The 15,564-nt window shown below is 39.2% G+C and overlaps 1 protein-coding gene and 1 long non-coding RNA gene across 4 annotated transcripts in view; one reads left to right on the top strand and one right to left on the bottom strand.

Moving 5' to 3' along the window:
- The window catches only part of LOC146526191 (neural-cadherin-like), a 381,462-nt gene that overhangs the window by 249,454 nt on the left and 116,444 nt on the right, over nucleotides 1-15,564 (bottom strand). For all 3 annotated transcript variants that reach the window (XM_085183449.1, XM_085183576.1, XM_085183527.1), the window contains exon 7: nucleotides 2,073-2,215. In XM_085183449.1, the coding sequence (XP_085039575.1) occupies nucleotides 2,073-2,215 (143 nt within the window). The remainder of the gene's footprint in view (nucleotides 1-2,072; nucleotides 2,216-15,564) is intronic.
- On the top strand, nucleotides 2,212-14,360 carry LOC146526194 (uncharacterized). Its single transcript, XR_014869392.1, has 2 exons — nucleotides 2,212-7,809; nucleotides 7,843-14,360. It is a non-coding gene; the product is annotated as an uncharacterized LOC146526194 (long non-coding RNA).

Genomic DNA, 15,564 nt, shown 5'->3' with positions numbered 1-15,564 from the left:
AGGTCAGTGTGACAAAACCCGAGCAGAGCCAACAATCTAAATGGCAAAGAGTCATCTTCTGATAGGTGACGAAATCGAGTTATTGCTACAAATCTTTTCTTCGCTTGATAAAATGGCCGCTGCTATCAGCTGACAGTGAATGTCATTGCAGGTGAACAGAGGAAATTGCGCCTTGAAGTTGAGTAATTGAATTTGTAAAAGTCATCGTATTACCCTGTGATGTGAAATGCAGATTCAAAGGGGGGTTTCAATTTACAAAAAGGGTCGAACCGCAATGAAATTGCCACTATTACGGCTCCCGGACACACACAAAACACACACTGTGTCATTAACACAGCTTCTCGTTTCATATTGCTCCTGGCATTACTGCACCTGCCTCGGAGGAAGTTTGAGATGTGTGACTATAAACCTCAGATGGTATTTTGTTACTGAGGGACTGTGAAAATGGTCTTCACACTTTGGCTGGTAATTCTAATGTCTTTATGACACGACCTGTCAGAATTTCAATATCTTTTACAAAGGTGCTAGCAGTAAGAGGAGCGCCAGTGAAGCATCCTCATCCACTGAACAGTAGCTGTGGTGAAGGACATTAAACCAAAACACACACTATAAAGCATATTTTCAAGACCCCCTGGGGCCACACTTGACAAAATACGGAGCTTTTATATTTATATGGTGTATGTAAATAGAGCAGGGAAGAAACACTGCAAAGCAAGGTGAAAATAACTGTGGAAAGAGAACACTTTGTGGATCTTTCAGGGTTTGTGCTAAATGGGTGAAGAGCAAAATAATAACAGAGCCCCAAGCAGCCTGAGGTTCTAGGATTCTTCCCCTAAAATCTTAAGCAGCAAGATAAAAATAATTCATCATGCACCACCATGGAGCAGGTAAATGTATCTCAAACATGTAGTCTCCTTGAGCTTTAAAAAAACAAAAAAGACAGGCAATGAAGGCGTCTCAAATGCAGTGCCACAGAGGAGGGACAGAAACCTTATATGATACACGTATTTGAAGGGCGGGGTGTTTGCACACAAGTTCTTAATTCTTCTCTGTACATAATCTACATGTACAAGAAAAAAAATCTGCTTTTCCTTATTTTCTGTTATGTGTCTGCTTTTAAACAGAGATAGTTTGAAAGTTTCCAAGAGTAAGGCATCTTTGTTAGGTAAAAACTGTTAAACTTAGGCTACGTCCACACGTACCCGGGTATTTTTGAAAACGCAGATTTTTCTATGCGTTTGCAGCTTTCGTCCACACGTAAACGGCGTTTTCGGTCACTGAAAACTGAGATTTTTAAAAACTCCGGCCAGGGTGGATATTTTTGAAAACTCTGTTTTTGCATTTATGTGTGGACGAGAAAAACGGAGAAAACGCAGCGTCAAAGGTGTGCGCATTTTTTGACATCACACTGTGCGCCACGTTATTGTTTCGGTGAAGTGAATTTCTACAACACTGTTACTGTTAATTGTTCTCTGCAGTGTTTAAATGCTTACATATACACACACAGTTACTGTCCCTCCACACATACGACTCGGTTCTGCTTCTATGCCCCAGCTTTGTTTACTTTTCCCACCGAGGCTTCTAGACTTCTGATTGGCCAACATTTCTACACGGTTAGGAATATAGCGCCACCTGCTGCTTTGGCATGTTCCCAGCAGCGTTTTCCTTCATTTCTGCATTTACGTGTGGACGGGATTATTTTTTAAAACGAAAACGGAAAATCTCAGTTTTCAAAAATACCCGTGTACGTGTGGACGTAGCCTTAAACTGCAAGGTAGATATCCTTAGACAGCTCTGTCGGTCAGCACAGAAGCCCCACCCACTTCCAGTTCCATCCTGCTCTTTTCTAGCTGCAGCCTATCAGAAGAAAGGGGAGGGGCAAGGTGAATAAACCATTTTGCTCAGACAGAAGAAGAACTGAGGGGCTGCAAGACGGCCCAGTGTAGGACAAATATTGATTGCTTTTGAAGGACGAATCATGTAGCAAATATGGAGTTGGAAACAAGCAGTTGTTAAAAGAATATTCAACATTAATAATCAAATGAAAACTACAAACAGTCCAGTTATCAAACCTTTTTGGTTGTCAATGACAAAGTTGCCCTCCTCATTTCCTGTGGTGATCTTATACGTGATCCCATCACCATCGGGGTCCTTTGCCAGCACCGTAGCAACCAATGTGTTGGGGCCTGCGTCCTCTGACACAAACGTCCGATATCTGATAAAACACACAAAAACAAGAGCACAATAAGCACCTCAACTACACACATGGTGAAAATGAGATACATTCAACAGCTGCATTGTCAATTTTCAAATCTATTTCATCGAATCCATACAGGACCAGCAGTTCAATCCGCCACGTAGAACAAAACAGCTCATAAGGAAGCTCGTAAAAAATATCGACTCATATGAATTGTAACTGTGTCACACAAGGTCTGTATTATCAACCAAAATGCACCACCTTCTCTACATATTATAGATCTTTTATTGTATTTGCAATTTAGTTATGAAAATGATGAGCCCTAAAAACACTAAAAATCGCAGGTTTGCTACATTGTTGTTTAAAGAATGGAGACAAAATTAGAGCAACAATTGGAAAAATGTGAAGGAAAAAGTGCATTTTCCATTTTTTTCAGGTTAAGCATTCAAAACATTTTGTCTGTATTCGACTGTATAATAAGCAAAAATGGCTCATTCCTCCTGCCTGGCATTACGTCATCATGTGTTGCCTACTGTCACCAAAAAGAGCTTCATCACATGTTTACAGCTACATCTATAAAGGGCCCGACTGTGTAAGTGGTTCTCAGTTTTAAGTCAGCAGTAATAACAGTGGAACATATCTGGAGCCACTCTCAAACACAATGAATCAACAACATGTAACAGAGGTGTGTTAAAGGCCACTTGCTTAATGAGAGAAATCTATTTTCTGAATGCAGCTTTGCACATTCCATGTCACACCAGATAGTTAATTGCTTCCTCCTTGAGCCCCAGGTGTTAATCAGTCCCTGAGCAGATGCAAATATGTAAGCCAGCAGATTCCTGAGCAGCAGCATACAGGGGAGGAGAAATAACTCAGAAATTCACTTTTAGATGCAACTCGCATTAAAAAAAAGAATCATATAGCAACTTACGTATAGAAAGTAATCTTATGATTATTCCTACAATAAACCAAGACTGAGCAGGCATGAGTAGCTGTCAGCACAGTACTCACAAATTCTTCAACACTCCAGAGGACACTCGTGACTGAACGCTAATCAAATTTCAAAGGTCTGCACGTCTGTCGCTCAAGGGAAATGGCAAAGAAGAGATTCTTGCAGAGGTGAAGGATAAATATCACCTTAGACCGAAATGCTTGCACAGTTCTGCTTAAAGCTTTAAAACATTTAAGGGTGCATCCCTTGTAAGCAAGTGTGCATATCTAACCATGAGGTCAAAGACAAACGCCTCATCTGACATATCAATTAATATCACACAGGGATGTGATTAAGGGAAAAACTCAAAAAAGGGTCTCTCTTTTACAAACACCGTGCCTTTGCTGTGGCACTTCAGAATCTGGCCTAGACACATCCCATTTGCATGATTAATCCCTGAGATGTTGAAAACTCTCCTAGAGTCTATCTCTACTGCACATCTGTATAAGCTCCCGCAGTCTGACCTGCATGTTAGGGCCAACACCTAAGCTATGAAGTCCAAGGAACTCTATTTACACGTCCGTGACAAATCGAGGCAAAACACAGATCAGTGCAATAGTATGAGACCATCTCTATAGCTCAGAGTGTTCTCAAGAACAATGTGGTCTCAATAATTGTGAAATGGAAAAACCACCAGGACTCTACAGAGATGGCCATCTGGCCAAACTCTGAAAATTAGGTCCTTGTTCAGAGGTGACCAGGGACCCAACAGTCACTCTAACAGAGCTTCATAAGTCCTCTACAGAGATGAGAGACCTTGCTGGAAGGATAACCGTCTCAGCAGCACTCCATCACTCGGGTTTTTGTGGTGAAGCAGCTAGACGGAAGCCACTCTGCGCTAAAGCCACATGACAGACTGTGTGGAGTTTCCGAATGAATTTAAAGGACTCTGAACACAACAGAAATGATTCTCTGGTCTGATGAATCAAAAACTCTTTGGGCTCGGTGTCTGGCTGATAATGTCTTTACTGTGAAAAGTGGTGTGACACCGTAGCGGTGCTTCTCTTGGACACAGTCACTGAGAAGGCAAAAAAAATCTGCTTTATAGTGCACATGATGACTGCCCCACCGCTCATCCCCACAAAGGAGCAATCCTTTTAAGGAAACACTGATGCAAGTCAAGGCATTTGAATCAGTTTAAAGCGTATATTTGCGTGTGCATGTATAAGTTATTAATTAGATTTGATGTATATTTGCTATCAGGCTTCACATACCGAGCTCAGTGCAGCTTTTTGGTATGAAATTCTGCTTTAGTTTTATCTTTGTAGCTTTGTGTAACACTTTGAACTTCAGCTTTGAACTCTTCTATGGCCTCGCTCATACATCTCTGAACCACTCGATGTGCTTGAAAGCAAAACTTTTCTTGAAAGGTTGACCCTTTCAACTTGTTAAGATGAAACTGACCCTCTACATTCTTTAAACATATTTCAGCTGCCTTTATGTAAATAGCTGATCATCACATAGCGCACGTCACCTTCTCTGGATGGTTAGTGCTACATAAAGAACTGCCTTTGCATCAAGACTAGAAACATCTGAATAAATAAAACTGCAAATATTTAATGGAAGACCTTATGATTATTATATAAATTAACCATACTGGCGGTTAAATGAAGACGATGAGTCTCGAGCAAATTTTCAAAGATGAGTTACATTTTTCACAATGTGAGATTACGGGCTTGGCAGCTTGCTGAACTCAGATTAAAACAATACAATAAAAATAAAAAACTGACTAGAAATAATAGTGATAATTAAGAAAATCATAATCTCAGCCTTTAATCTGTCTGGAAATCGCAGCCTGTAATGTGTGAAAAACCTGACAAAGTACTTGGTTGTTGAGATTTACTGGTGTTCTGGCATGCAGACAGTTTTGTTTTAGTTGTTTAAGTATTTTCAGATATTAATTTGTGTGACTTCTGTCACAACCAAAATACCAACGTGGTATTTGGAAATCCAGATGGTGTGATTTTCATACAGACACTTCTCTTTCTAGGAAAGGAAAGATGAGATGCAGTATTTGCACACAGCTTCATCCGTGTTCATCCTGTTTGTCTACAACTTGCAAATACAGAGCACAGCAGCATTTCCAAGTTGCATCTTAGTAGAGTAACGTTTAAACTGGATCTCCATTCATCCGACGGTTGTGTCAGCTGCAGTATCAGCTATCTACAGGTCTTCAGAGAATCTATGAAAGAAGACGAGTGTTCCTAGCAAATTATTTCCTATTCAGCTAAACAGAAATATTCAGAAACAATATGGGCGTAGCCTTGTTTTGTTGCAGGTTAACACACACGCTAAGGTGACTGGGTTATATGCCAGTCATATAAAAATACAACCATATTTTCATTTTCTAGAACTTCAAGATTACTAAAAAGCCACTCTGGCTTTACAAGATGCCATCTGTCCCACTTTCACGCAGCTGCTGTACACCTCAGGGAATTAGTCAGGGGTCTGTTTTAGCTCCAGTGTAGCATAGACTGTCTGGGCTGCAGATCCAGCTAGTGACAGGTTGCTGTGCAGCAGAAAGGTTAACTAGCATTATGATTTAGTACCCGTTTTATTGTTGCACTCGATTAATGTCGTCCAACCAGTTGCAGTCGCTAATTGTGCGGTGGCTCTGACAAAACAGTGGAGCTACATGTGTGCAAAAGAGGCGAGAGGAGGGAGATGGGCACTGTGACATGCATCAAATCATATTTACTCATATGTAGCAATGGATGTTTAAAGTTACCTAAATTAGTGGGCATTAGTGGACAACAAGTAAAACAGTATAAAGTCACAATTTAAGTCTGACGCCATTTAAATAGATTTTTTACAAGTTGCCCAAAATGAGCAAAATATTGCTAATCAAATGTATTAGCTTGGATTAGCTAACTTACTGTAACAGCTATAGCTTGTCTCTTAAAGAACTCCATACACCTGGCAAACTTAAAGTTAGTGAGTGAACTGGTGGACCCTTGTTTTAGGAAGGTATGAAATAATAGCATCCCAGACTACCTGCAGCAGAAAAAATGACATTACGTCACATTGTGAAGTCCTTTCATATATTATTTACTCGCTCGGGATATTTGACATACACTTTTCCCCACTGGGCACCATCTCTGCCGGAAAGGAGGAGACTAAGGAGAAGTCCTTATCGCCACAGACTGCTAACCAACAGCTACTGCCTCATCTGTGTGTGCACTTAAAGGCAAGACTCAAAGATCTGCTATTTCTGCTGTCATTCATCAATGACTCATTGCCTGCCCACATGAGTGTGCACATTCAAAACGCAGGTCTAGTAACTGTGACAGCCCGATTTAAAAATATATCTGCCTGTCACTCTCGTGGTGGACTATTTATTTTTCACTGAAAACAAGGTACTTTTATTTGGAGATGAACACTGATCATATTCTGCCAGTGCAGTCTTTCTGCCTCAACAACTGTTGGACTAGTTCTGCCTGGGGAGATGTCTGATGTGCCACTCATTTGCTCGTTTGTAAAGTGTTGTTGCAGCTTCTGAGTAATTTCAGCTCATACTCTACAAGCCGTGCACTTCCCTACAGATCAATACCCAAGTCAGGTAAGGGGAGATGCTGTGCTTTGTTTCTTTATTATGCAGTCTCAAAGAGCGCATAGGCCACATTGATCAACTGGCTTCCACTTGTGGTCTAAGGAAGCTATTTGAAAGATCATTAGATAATTGCTTGTATTTATCTCACCTGAAAGCCGGAAAGAACTGAGGCATACTTGTGCAATTCTGTCTGCAATTTGATGTCAAAATTACAGCTGTCTGTGCAGATGAATTTATGCATGACTCCTTCACAGGGTCTAGTAAACCTCTTTTGTCCTGACTCCCTACATGAACTCGACTTCTGCATTTCAGATGCAGACAGAGTAACCATTATGGATTCAAATGTAGGCAGCTTACAATCAGGTTTATGATTACAACAAGGCCGAAATGGTTACAATAGCTGATGTCGGTGTGTATTTGGCAGCACAGCACATCAGCTTTTTGAAACTTCAACCATGTGTGGCTACATTTCCCTAGAGCCCAATCTTCCAATTGCAATCAGTTTAAAAGCACTAACAAAACAAGAATACTCTATAAATACATCTGAATTAGAATAAAGTAGACCAAATGATTTTGGAGGAATTAAATAATCATTTGGATTAGAAGAAAAACAATGTAAACAACTGACCACAATTACGTTTCGGCTACACTCATCCTGTGCAAATCTTCTATTCGGCAACATTTCTTTTCATGCTAAGAAGTTAGTATTAGTACAGACAAACAGGAGTACATTTCTTGCCTTAAAAAAAGCACTGAACTATTCCTTTGTGGAGAGTGTTTAAAGGGAAACCAAAGGAATTTATTGTTTCTATGCAAAACTGAATATGTTTATAGAGTTCAACAAAGTGGAGGAGCAGTTGCAATGCTCTCCATTTGTCCCATATGTGTTTACCTTTTTTTTTGCACATTGTACACATTATTCTGTTTTTATGCATTTGCTATGATTTGTTTGTGTAAGCGTTCTGTTGCCGGCAAATCAAACATTCTGCAAATTAAGACAAATACTAAGTTATGTTTCTTTATATTTTATTATGTTACAGATTAAGTCATTTGTTCATACTTACTTTGTTTGTCTTTTCAGTCGTCATAAGGGTCAGGTGTGAGGAAACGCCCGCCTGGCATTTCCTCATTTTAAAGTCCTGATGATGTCACATATGACATCAGCAGGTCAAACCAAGTGGAGGGGTTTCTTTTTCCATAGAGATGCTTCCTTTTGTTTGTGTTAAGGTTTAAAGGGATTTGTTGAATGTTTTTCCTTTCGTTAATACTGCCATTTAGTTGTGTAAATGTGCATGTTAGAAGTGTGTAGAGGTTTTGTGTTTTTGGATCATCTGTGTAGAGTTTTAGATCCCTCAGTTGAGTGAGTGGTACTGGCTGGGCAATTGGAGGGAAATTGATGGACCTATTTAAAGCCAGTCTCTACCAGATGCAGGAGAGGAGAGGTGAGCTGTGTCACCACATCCATGTTATGTTGAGGTTTGTTAATAGAGTTTATTTGAGGAGGTAGTTTTGTTAAGTTTCATTAAATTAAGTTCACTGTAAATAAATTGCTCACCTTGGAAACCTGAAATGTCTGCTTCCCTACCACCTTCCTTGACGTTCGAGTCTGACTACTTCACATCAACCTTTATTGAGAAGAGATTAAGTGACTTTTAAACTTTGTCAATTATCAACTTGCAAATGGACCTTGAGAAAGTAATCTCATGAGTAGGTTTATTCAGTAGTTCTTAGCTTTTGATGATTATTTTACATATACTGAATACTTGTACAGAGGTTTTTGATGAGACAGTGATCATCACTAAACAATGCATATCCCTTTGCTCCTGGACAGGATTAAAGAATGACCTATATGTACATTGTAGCCATTAAAGTTAATATATTGAGCTAAGAATGATGTAAAGTTCATAAATACACATAGAAGTAATATTCCACTGTTATGGCAATTTATGAGTTTTCTTTTCAGGACAAATTCTAAGCTGATCTCTGGTGACACTTAAATCAGTCTAAACCTAAACGCTTTCAAGCAGATGCTCGTCCACTGCACGAACAACTGCCTCTGTGAGTGTTGTAAAAAATATAGGGCAGAGAAAGAAGAAGCCAGATCACTGCGAGGGAATACAAAGTGAAGCAGTTATACTACAATAAGATGCATTTTGCAATCATGCTGGGGCTCTACCACAACTCTAATTTGGCCCAATCGATGTTTCAATTAAATGAAAAAGGCCTCGCACACACACACCGACACACTAATTACTTTTTAAACTTTTTGTTTTACAATTTGGTTTGTTTTTATTGTGTTGATCTGGGGAGAATAGTAGGCGACTCTTAGGCTGATGCCTGATGTCACTTGTGTAAATTAATTACAGAATTTAATTATGAGGTTTTATTTTAGTTTATCCAGATAAATCGTAGATGAAGAAAGGAAGGGAGACATGGGGATAATGGAGAGTTTGTGTGTGTGTGTGTGTGCGCTGATCCCTCCAACTGCTGCTTACTGTGTGTTTATTTTGCCCACTGTATAAATTCCCATTCATCTGTATGTAATTATATTAATAACCACTCTGTCATACTGCTGTATAGAAATGCAAAGATGAGCAGAGCTGATACCTGAGTTCTGACAGCAACAAAAAAAAAGCTGATTTCCAGTCAGAACCTCAGAGGAAAGCAGCGTTGAATGCATGGCTGATGGTCTGTTGCAATCCTGCTGGGTTTGTAATAACATGATGTAAGCAGGGTCTCCAACCTGATACAAAGATTCTGTTTTTTAATAAATATAAAAGTGGTGGATTAGAAATGGGAACATGTTGTATTAATATTCCTCACATTTGCTGTGTTGTGGTCCAGTGTTTGAAAGCACACTTAGCTCCATTCTTACTACATTTTAGAGTTAGGGGGAAAAACAGTGATGAAAGGCAACTGTGAAAATGTAATGTATAGGTATAATTACAGGGGGACTTTTACTTTTAAAAAAGATACCTGATATCAAAGCCTACTTACACTGGTGACTGTCAATGATCTGAAACCTGTTTAAGTGATTTCCTGGTACCCCACATGCTTTAGGGGCATATTCAGATCTCTCAGCTTGATAAGCTGATTTTGAATCTGAAAGTAGAAATGTTTATACTCGGTGCCCATTGAGTTAGATATATCTTGATAGTAATGGGATAGAAACTACATTTGCTTTATGAACTGCCTTAATTATTCATGGCATAGAGTCAGTGAGGTATTGAAAACATTCATCAGAGATTTTGGTAGCGTCACATAGTTGCTGTAGGATTGCTGGCTACACATCCACGATGTGAATCTCCTGTTCCAACACATCCTAAAAGGTGCTCTATTGGATTGAGATGTGGTGACTGTGGAGGCCATTTGAACACAATGAGATCTGAGACATGGTATGTTAGCCTGCTTCAAGGAGACATTTACATTTTCTTCATAAATGGGATGTGGACATGGCCGGCAACTTTTTTGACTTTTCTTGCCTTGATGCCAGGTCTTCTTGGAAATGAGATTTTTAATCTCAATAAGATTTTTACCTGGATAAATAAAGGAATAAAACATTACTATTTTGGGCTCTTAACATATGAAAAACAGCCCAAAAGTGTCATCACTGGGTAATGGATCCATGATTTCATCTTGTTTACATTAAATTCTGACCCTACCATCTAAATCAAGACTCATCAGTTCATCATTATTCTCTGACCTCTGGCATCAACAGCGAATTTTCACCTAAGTAACTGCCGCTCACCAGATGTTTTCTGTTTTCCATTCTCTGTAAACCCAAGAGATGACTGTGCGAGAAAATCCCAGCAGATCAGCAGTTTCTGAAATAATCAGACTAGCCTGTTTTTGGCACCACTTAAATCACCTTTCTTCTCCATTCTGATGCTCAGTTTGAACTTGCTTAATAAAGTGGTTGATGAGCGTATATTTGTTCTATTGCAAATGTTCCCTTTCTGAGTGCTTTCCTCGACATGTTTTATTCAATTCAATTTTATTTATACAGCACCAAATCACAACAACAGTTGCCTCAAGGTGCTTTAGATTGTAAACAATCATATGACTGCTTATGAGCGAGCACTTTGGCGACAGTGGGAAGGAAAAACTCCCTTTTAACAGGAAGAAACCTCCGGCAGAAACAGGCTCAGGGAGGGGCGGGACCATCTGCTGTGATTGGTTGGGGTGAGAGAAGGAAGACAGGATATTCACCAAAGTGCTGATGACTCAGTTTTTTCTGTATTTTTTCAGACAATCTGCAGGAGGTTTGAAAAACTGCAGTTATTGTGTAGAATTAGTGTATTTTATTGTCCTTTCATTATTTTGAAATGAGCATGACTAAGTAACAAAAAGATGAGGGAAAGAATAACATTACTACATATAGGATTTAATCATGAATTGCTGTTATTTTAAATACAGAATCCCCACTGGATGCTTAAACAGCAAAAACAATGCGTCTTCATGTTGACCTTCACGGTAACACTTTATTTCATACAACCTGCAGTGAATGTCTGGTTTAAATTCAACACGACCTCAACTCCACGGAAGCACTGTTCTTGCTCTGTGGAGGCTCTATCATCATTTCTACTAATTCAATAGGGGAAATCAAAAGGCAGAATGAGAAATAAGTTTGTAAAAGAGAAATCTAATTTGGAGGGAGAAGTCTCCCAGAACAATAACAGGTGACGCCTGAGCAGAAGTTATAAAGAGATGGCACCAGAGAGACATATCAATATATCATAACAAGAAAAAAAACAGCAAGTGCATTTAAAAAAGGAGATAAATTAGCAGTATATCAGTTACTTCAGTCATTACAGCAACTTTATATTAAGGAGAAATTACAACACTTTTTTCTGCTCTCTGTGTCATTGACTTTTTCTTAGATGTTTATCTCATTATTCAATAAAATTAACACGGTGAAAAAAGAAAACTTTGCATACATCTCACACCCTTTCTGTTCACTCTCAGTTCTGTCTAATTATATCTTTAGGAAATATAAAATGGTAGCAGCTTGCTCGCTTTTCATTCTTTGCTGAATGACTGTCTACTGTGTATGCGCACTGACTCATCATTTGGAACTTATGTGGAGGAGTTTTTAATCATGAGGGAAGTCTATGGGGAGTCTCTTTAGCACTTGGGACTCTATTAAGCAAATTTGCATGTGGACATTGTGAGGACCGTCCACATGATCTCCTATAAGGGCTGTGCGATATGACCAAAATCTAATATCCCGATATAAGAATTCTATCTTCCGATAACGACATAAATCACGAAAATGTAACATTTTCTGTAAATTCTGTGAATCTCGGGCAGCTCGACTTGCGGGAAGTGTTTCCAGCTGGAGTCGTGTAGCTGGAGTCGAGTGTTTTAACCGATGCATGAAACGATACATTTTTAGACATAAGTTGTAACGGCCGCCGTTTTCTTTGTGAGTATTTATTACACGGCGTGCTGCGGGGAAAAGCCTGTTCTAACGTTTGAGTCTAAGGTTTATTTTTTAGTACCTGGCGGCTATTTTTTACTTCTCATCCGTAAATAATCTGCGTGGTTGAGTTTATTTTGAAAAGTCTCAACAGGATCTTGAGCTTTATTGTGAAAGGTTTATGTGGTACATAAGCAAGCGGACACGCGATTGTGTTACATCGTTGTTGCTAGCGACTGTAATGTTTGCATGCCTCAAACATTAATGATGACACCTTCAGTATTTCTCAGTTCCATTCTTTAATTTTCAGGCTCGCAGCGGCAACACAGTCTGCAGCGCTAACTTGTTCATCTACCGTTTTCTGTTGTCTCCTTTTTCTATATCCTCCTTCCGCCTTACATTCGACCTTCCAAAATAAAAGTTCTGTAAACATCACAACGACAACGCATAAAAACAGGTGCTTGTCCATCTGTAGTGTGGTTATATTAAATATAAGAGAAAGAGAAAACTTTAAGACATTAATATAGACACTACAGTGACCATCAAAACCATGAAAAAATATTGCCATAAACAGCTTATTTCGCAACACCACGATAGCGTAAAATGAAACGATAGACGTTTTTATATCGTCATCTGATATATATCATTATATCGAACAGCCCTATCTCCTATAGCCACAAATTACTCTTTTCTTGTTCAACCACTGGTGGTGTGTAATACATTCCAGACATCCCCTAACCAATATGAAGTAAACAGTCCAATGCTGCAGAGTGTAATATGGTCCAAAAAGCAGAGGGTGCAGGGATAGGTTCAATGCAGACGAAGCAAGAGATACAGTACCAGCACACAAGACAATAAAATACAGACACCATGTGCTACAATTATGTCCTTGTGTTATGGCTCATTACCTGGCAGCCAACAGGTACCAGTATTGGCTTCTGTTTGGAGCAAGCTGTCACTACAGTGCACTCAATTTTTAAACTTTTATTTTCGCAGGAAGTCCTTCTGATTTAAACTCTCCTTTGCAAGAGGTAAAGCAGTGCCACATAAAGACCTGCCAATCTACAAGTGTATCGGTAAGTGGCGAAATCAAGAAGGCTGAACAATGAGATACAAGCTAAAACTCAAACCATTTTTTGAATTAACACCTTAGACGTGTTAGCTGATTGATTGCTTGAACTAATCTCAACTAGTTCAACTAAGTCAGCTAGAAAAATATTTCTTTTTACAAGCGGCAACTTCTGTGTTTCTCTATTAGCCAATTCAGGTTGGCTCCAAAGATCACCAACACTAGATTATTAGAGAATGAAAATTCACCCGAGCTAATTCAAGTTACTGAAGCAGAGTCAGTTGCACCACAGCGACAGTGTCTTTCAGAGCATTTTTAATGACATTTTGTGATTAAATATGATTTATTTATTTATTTAGCATTTACTTACACTGCCAGCCTTTCCACAAAGCCTGTTTTTCTTGAGTAAAATACTAGTTTTTAGTCTTGTGGAGCTGATTACTTTCCATCGTTTCAGCCAAATATGCTCAATAAAATAAAGACTTCAAACTGAGTGGGTGACACGATAAAGCTGCAGCCACTTTTACATATAGAAGAAGTATATTAGGATCTTGAGGTCTAATATGAAAAAAATATCACATTCTTCGTAAGTCAATAACAAAGATCAACACATTGTGTAATTAAGAAAAGAAAATCAAATAAATTCCACTTTCAAGTGGTCACATCATTTTTCGAGAACTGCAACCTAGATTCATTATGAACTGGCAAAACGTGTAGAAACGGATGCTCATTATCGCTTCCCTTTGACTCCGAGGATCAATATATATAGGCCACATTTTCTGCCTGGATAATGATATATTTAATGACCCCTCTCTGTGCTTTTTTTCCTTTCTGCTCAGCACATGTAACTAAACATACATGCACATTTTTCCTGCATGCACACAGGCAAATGAAACACAAGCAACAGAGGGAAAGTAAGCAATCTTATCAAAAGCATAATCCCACTAAACTGGCCCTACTGTATTTGTTTCATCAAACACATAACAGATGTCATCACGTGTGCACATTTTAGTGTATTTTGCAGCAGTGTGTTTGCCTGCATGGATGACTCTGGAGCTCTGTTCGTGCCTGAATGATGATGAATCATAGATTGTCAAGTACTGTTTTTAGGGCAGTTGAGACAGGGGGTTCAGGGTTACAGAGGAAGAACTGATGGATTATTTGGCTGTCGCTGACAGTAAATCAATACCACCCAAAACACACACACACTAGTCCCTTTCCTCTACAAACAACATAAAGACATGCATATCAGATGCACAATGGATGAATGCACTTTATAACCACATCAATCTGTCCATACAAAAACCTCGCTTTCTTGGGACCTTCTCAATTACTAAATACGCACATATATAGGCGCAAGCATACGCACACACAGAGTTAGGGCTCAGGACCTCCTGAGGGTGCTGGTGGGCACGGTTGATTGACCCTGCCTCACCAATCTGCCCAGCTCTCTGCCAGAAAAATCAACCAATTAAAAGATGCAGACACCACAGCAGCACGAGTGGGAGGGGGTAGTGCGCTAACAGCAGCTGTGACGCTGAACTGGGAAGCTCTCCCTCACTCAACTTCTAAGTGAAGTAGTTCTGGTTGCCTTATTTACTTTGGTATCAGTGGACTGTGTGCACAGACAGAAACACCGGTGACAGATTTAATCTAAAACGACTTGATTACTGATGGCTTCAAATCAGCATGTTTAGGAATGTGCAATAGATATTTTTGCCAAAGAATTACTGCATATAGATCCATTTCTATTTGAAATCAGCAGGGAATTGTGGAGCTGAATCAATGCAACTCAACCATGAGAGGAGAGTTATTCTAAGAGGAAGATGTTGTAGATGTGGCCCTGATGGTGGATCAGTGCTGACTGAAAACCTCAGCCCACAACTCTTTAGTTCAGCTCATTTAATTCTACTTTGTACAGGTGCTACCAGTTTAACTGAATCTGAAGTGTAAATTTAAGTGTATCCGAGAAAGGAAGACGGGAATGCTTGCATTTAATTAAACCGAGAAAAGAAAACCTCAGATAACGGCGATACTTTTGTCTTGGCCCCAAGAGCTTCAACAGGTTTGTTTCTCATATTTTAAAAAAATGTAATTAAATGCATAATTGTTTAGAAATTGCTTGTTTTAAAGCCCCAGAGATATTCACTTTGGTGCCATAAAAAGAGGAAAAGTAAGTCTGCAGCACATCTGTGCATTCGTGAGGATGGAACCAGGGAGCAAAGAGCAATTCAAACATCAAGCCTTTCCTACGTTCAATTCTTTGACTATTTATTTCAGCGCTAAAGAAAATCCTCTGTTGAACAAGTTGCAGAAAGAAAATGCAGAGAAACTCTGT

Source organism: Neolamprologus multifasciatus, chromosome 1 (assembly GCF_963576455.1).
Source record: "Neolamprologus multifasciatus chromosome 1, fNeoMul1.2, whole genome shotgun sequence".
Classification (NCBI taxonomy): domain Eukaryota; kingdom Metazoa; phylum Chordata; class Actinopteri; order Cichliformes; family Cichlidae; genus Neolamprologus; species Neolamprologus multifasciatus.
The sequence above is the reverse complement of the archived record's forward strand: the minus strand, read 5'-3'. Positions and strand labels throughout refer to the sequence as shown.